The 5,038-nt window shown below is 39.0% G+C and overlaps 2 protein-coding genes across 2 annotated transcripts in view; one reads left to right on the plus strand and one right to left on the minus strand.

The window, feature by feature from the left end:
• nxt2 (nuclear transport factor 2-like export factor 2) overlaps positions 1–536 on the minus strand; it is a 1,830-nt gene extending 1,294 nt beyond the window's left edge. The window contains exons 1-2 of the mRNA XM_035669255.1: positions 378–536; positions 130–216 (exon numbers count right to left, since the gene is read on the minus strand). Coding sequence (XP_035525148.1) covers positions 130–216; positions 378–392 — 102 coding nt within the window. The 5' untranslated portion in view covers positions 393–536. The remainder of the gene's footprint in view (positions 1–129; positions 217–377) is intronic.
• A 245-nt stretch (positions 537–781) lies between these two features.
• psmd10 (proteasome 26S subunit, non-ATPase 10) lies at positions 782–3,718 on the plus strand. The gene is made up of 5 exons (XM_035669254.1): positions 782–1,010; positions 1,100–1,198; positions 1,506–1,652; positions 2,738–2,904; positions 3,216–3,718. Exons 1-5 carry the CDS (start codon positions 897–899, stop codon positions 3,367–3,369), a joined length of 681 nt encoding a protein of 226 aa, XP_035525147.1. The 5' UTR covers positions 782–896; the 3' UTR covers positions 3,370–3,718.
• Positions 3,719–5,038: the final 1,320 nt, after the last annotated feature.

The following is a 5,038-nucleotide window of genomic DNA, read 5'->3' on the forward strand; positions in this document are numbered from 1 at the left end:
AGAGTTTTGGATAAGAATAAAGTGGTCACTGACTGCTCTCTGGTGAGCAAACTGTGTAATGGCGACCTCAAACACATCTAACACAACCTTTCGGGCTGCAGCTTCTTATTACTGGCGGATATAACTCACCCTCCTTTTCTTATCCATGCAGTCGTAATAAATGTTGACGAATTCTTCTGAATATCTGCATGACTGGTCGACATGCGTCCTGAAATCCTAGTGAGACAATCACAATTCACGAATGAACAAAGTCAACTAGTAAACAGGCTGCGACCGATTCGCTAGGCGCACATTGTAAACCAACCAGCCACGGTTAGCAGACATTGCGTTGGTTGCTTCACTTCAGCATGAACGTGTAGCGAAAGCTTTAAACTTACCAGCGTGCTTGCCATAAGTAAAGATGTATGAACCGGAGCAATACTGAACACGACTGTCAGACGGATAGTGGAAGATGTTTTAAAGCATCAATTCAGGTGGCGTTTCTTTTTCTTGTTCATTTAGCAGCCAACAATGCCATGTTTTTCCTTATGTATCACTTCCTCTGGGCACCCCCAGTATACCTACCAAAATAAAATGGCTTTACCTTTTGTGTAATTGAAATGACAGCCATTTATAGCGTGGTTCCGGCCCGGTGTATCACTTTCCACAACCTCTATTTGTTCAGTGATTCAAATAGAATAATAACTGGGGTCAACGATAAAAACAACTTGGTAATTCAGATTAAAATGTCGTCGATAGTGATTTATTTTGAAGGAAAGAATTTGACCCATGCGGAAGTAGAGATTATAATTTCCTGAGTCATTGCTCGTCTGGTTCAAATCTGAAACGAAACATTTCCTGAGTATCCCCTTTAAGCTCCTGTACATTTACTTTGACACTCACTGGCTGTGTTTAAAATGGAGGGTACTGTATCAAATGTGGAGGTTTGTAACTTTGCTTACACGGGGAAGTTTGAGGAATTAAAACAGAGCATCCTGTCAGATAAAACGCTTGCATGCAAAACGGACCAGGTAAGAATTCACGTTTTGAAATAAATGACAAATCCCATTTAACGCTAAACACTTTCCACGTTTTCACCCGCGTCTTTCTGTCATTTCAGGACCGTAGAACCGCCCTTCACTGGGCTTGTTCTGCTGGACACACCAACATTGTGGAGTTTCTGCTTGACCTGGGAGTTGAAGTCAATCAGCCAGATGATGTAGGCCTAATTGTTGTTACACAGATTCTTTGGTAAACAACAAGTGTAATGCAGTGTTTTTGTTCTCTAAGGTGGTGGAGGGATGACAGTTAATGCTAGATTGGTGCACAGTACAATATAATGAAGTCCTATCATTATAACAGTTATTTAAACTGTGGTTCAAAGATAGCACAGAGTAGAATTAATACCTTTCAGACATTTAGTTAGGTATTGGTGGGGCTATTTCAGTGCTCTAAGGATGTCAAATGAAAACAAACATACATCTCCAAGTCAGTTTTGTGAAATGACTAAATGTGTCCCTGCCCAGGCTTCATGGACCCCTCTTCACATTGCAGCATCTGCAGGCAGAGAAGAAATTGTGAAATCTCTAATATCCAAAGGCGCTCAGCTGAATTCAGTTAATCAGAACGGATGCACCCCTCTGCACTATGCAGCCTCCAAAGACAGATATGAGGTAAGATTCCCTGTACTGCATTCTTGTAATTATGTTTCTTCAGGTAAGCTAGCTCTATACATGTACATACATTATATTGTATTTATAATAGTGTTATATGTCCAATAATAAAGATACATACATTCTTGAGTTGTAACAAATAGTTAAAGGTCCAGTGTGTGGGATTTCATGATAAGATGTACCTTAATTATTCAATTTGACACAGCAGCAACAGCAGTTGTAGTACAAGAATAAAGTAAATACGATAAAATGAACACATTATAATGAAATACAGTAAGATAAAATGGGAATAATATGCAACAAATAGTATGTTAGAGACACAATAGGTGTGTTTGGTTTGTCCATTTTGGCCTATTGTAATAACTCGGCAGTTAAACATGGCAGACTCTGTAGAAAAGGACCCACTCCCTTTGTAGATAAAAAGTGGTAACAAAACATATATTCAGGTGATTATACACTAATGAAAACGTACATATTATATTCCATTTTTTCATATACACCCTCCTACACTCCCACTCATACACTTTCCCTTTCCATTTATGCTAACATGAAGACAGTTTGGGTATCATAACCTTGACATAAATGTCACCTTCTTCAAAATGCCCACCATTTCAGCCTCACATTTATTTTACTGCTTAACTGTGTATTTCTTTCACACCTACCACACCAGCAACAAGAAACAATATATACCTAACCATTGGTATTTGTCCTTTGCTATTAGCTGATAAACCTTATTTTAAAATTACTTATGAGTCCAGTGTGTAAAAATACTAAAGGAAGTATTAAAGTATAATAATATAAGTATAATAATATGCACTGCAATGAAGCATTTAGCACCCAGTGGTAGGAATGTAACAACATATTGTGACACAAAAACACACAAAACTAGATATCTAAAAAGTCTAAATGTATTAATTGGATGAAATAAGTCCCTTTACAGTAGTCCCTTAACCAGCCTGTCCGAAACCAACAGGACCAACAGGATCTGAAAACATGTAGGCCTATTTCAAATGGGAAGTCACTGAATTTAAAAATAGGTTACTTGTGAATTACTTGTGAGTAACACAGCTTTCCCTCTTTTATAGATTGCTCTGATGTTGTTGGAAAACGGAGCAGACCCCAATGTCACCGACAAGTTGGAGTCCACTCCCCTGCACAGAGCATCTGCCAAGGGAAACTACCGCCTCATCCAGCTGCTTCTCGAACAGAGTGCCTCAACCAACATCCAGGACTCACAGGGCAACACAGCACTGTATGTGTGAATAAGTATCTGTCTGAAACAACATTGTGGCGGCTGGTACAAGGATATAGTTGCTGTAGAATACTGTTACTGAAACAAAGAAACACAAACCCTTGAAGGGTCAGTTCACCTAAATTGAAACCATGTTTTCTCACTTACCTTTAGTTGTATCCAGCCATGCAGCTAGGTCTGGCTTTACTTGCTTTCAGTGTCTGAGATTTTTACCTCTACCATAATACAGTGAAGATGAATCGAATGTAGTATTTGGTGTTTAAAACATTGAACATTATTTACAATTTTGCTTATTTCTTTTTTTTTACCAGCCATCTGGCGTGCGATGAGGAGCGTGTGGAAGCAGCCAAAATGCTGGTGGAACATGGGGCTAGCATCTACATTGAGAACAAGGAAGAGAAGACCCCCCTTCAGTTAGCCAAGGGGAGTCTGGGCAACTTACTTCGTCGGATTGTGGAGGGATGATGCATTTACTGTGTTCCTGCTCGAATTCCCACCATTGTAAAGTTACACAAAAATGAGAATTCTCATCCCAGTCGATCCTCCTTGAGCGGCCCAGTGTGACACATTCAGATGTGCAACAGGTGGAAGATAAGACGGTGCCAGGGAGGGAGAAAGGAAAGAGAAGTTGGACTACTGCATCTTGCTTCTTAGACGGGGCAGTGAAACGGCTCCGGCCTTATATGTCTGATTTAAAAAAAATATATAACACTCTTCTGCACTAAACACAGTCTATGCCACACTGCAGCATATTTTCTATGAAGTCGGAATTGTTGCAAAGGTGACTAAATAAAATGAGTGTGTAGCTTGTCAATAAAGTATGTTTGGGATTTATTTATTTGTTGTACATGCAAGCATTTGATCCAGCAAATGTCCCATCAGTAATGCTGGCTGTTGACAAAGGTAAATTGGTCAGAAAAACACAAATTTTTCGGCATGGTGGTCATTTTTTTTACTTTCTTCTTTGCAAAAATTTGGGGGCAGTGGAAAAAACACTGACAATATCACCTTTTAAGTTGATATGGCAAGCCTGTTGTTACAGTTACGGAGCAATATAATCATTCATTAGGAGTCCTGCTTCTGGCTGCCTAGTCTTGCGATACCAAACAATCAGAGATCTCAGTGCCTTCCAATCTACTGAATGAAGTATTTAGAGAGTGGCTTGGGAGTCTACTAGCCACCTGCTGACTGTAAGTCTAGTATTCACTCTGTTTTGGTCTGTACCAACACCTGAGGGAAATATCTGGCTCTGTTGCTGCTAAATGCTCTAATATGTTCGTCAGCTAGTCTCTAGTGCGTCTGTATGCTATCTGGTGCTGAGCTGAAAAGGCACAATGGATTTTTAGAGCTTTTTTGTTTGAAACATGTAAATATCTACATCATCCTGTCACCTGCACACTGATCTTTGTGCGCATACATATATGTCCTGGCAAAACTAAAACCATTTTCTCCTGTTCACAATTATGCAGGAAGCAGCACCCATGCTTCTGACTGCATCCAAAAGATCAGACCACATTACTCCCTTCAGTGTGTAAGCCAGTTAATTTGTAAGATTTAATAACTTTTAAACCATGCACAAAGTTGTGACACATTGATGGTGAACCAGTTTCAAACCCTGGTTAAGATTTTTATTATGTAACTCAGATTCTAATTATTTAACCAAAGGTTGATTTGCATCTTATAGACAAAGCAAATAACAGAAGACACTTGAAACTATTGTCTCATCCAAAACAAATTGAGAATATTTTTGATTCATTCATTTAATTGAGAATGACTTCTGACATAAATGGCAAGAGCTTTGATTGTGTAATTCTGTGTCTTATAGGACAACAGAGACATCTGTGGCTTTCTCTGTTGGGACTGGCTGTGGTTGATATTATCAAGGTGCATTTTAACACAGTAACCATATTGAGTTTGTACCTGAACAAATTCAAGAAAGTTTTCCTTTGTTTCATTTGGACTTGTGAAATAGAACTGGTTGACCAATAGAGCAAAAAGAACTCCACAAATCTCTCAAGAGCAGTCTATTCAGTTCTTTTGAGCAAGTGCAGGATATTTTAATGCTGAGAGTGATAATGCTGTGTCCTTTAGATTTTCAATGGCATCACCATCATGATCAGAATCAGAATCAGAA

This window comes from Morone saxatilis, unplaced genomic scaffold (genome assembly GCF_004916995.1).
Source record: "Morone saxatilis isolate NCDOM2014 unplaced genomic scaffold, NCSU_SB_2.0 Contig22, whole genome shotgun sequence".
NCBI classification, from domain to species: Eukaryota; Metazoa; Chordata; class Actinopteri; family Moronidae; genus Morone; species Morone saxatilis.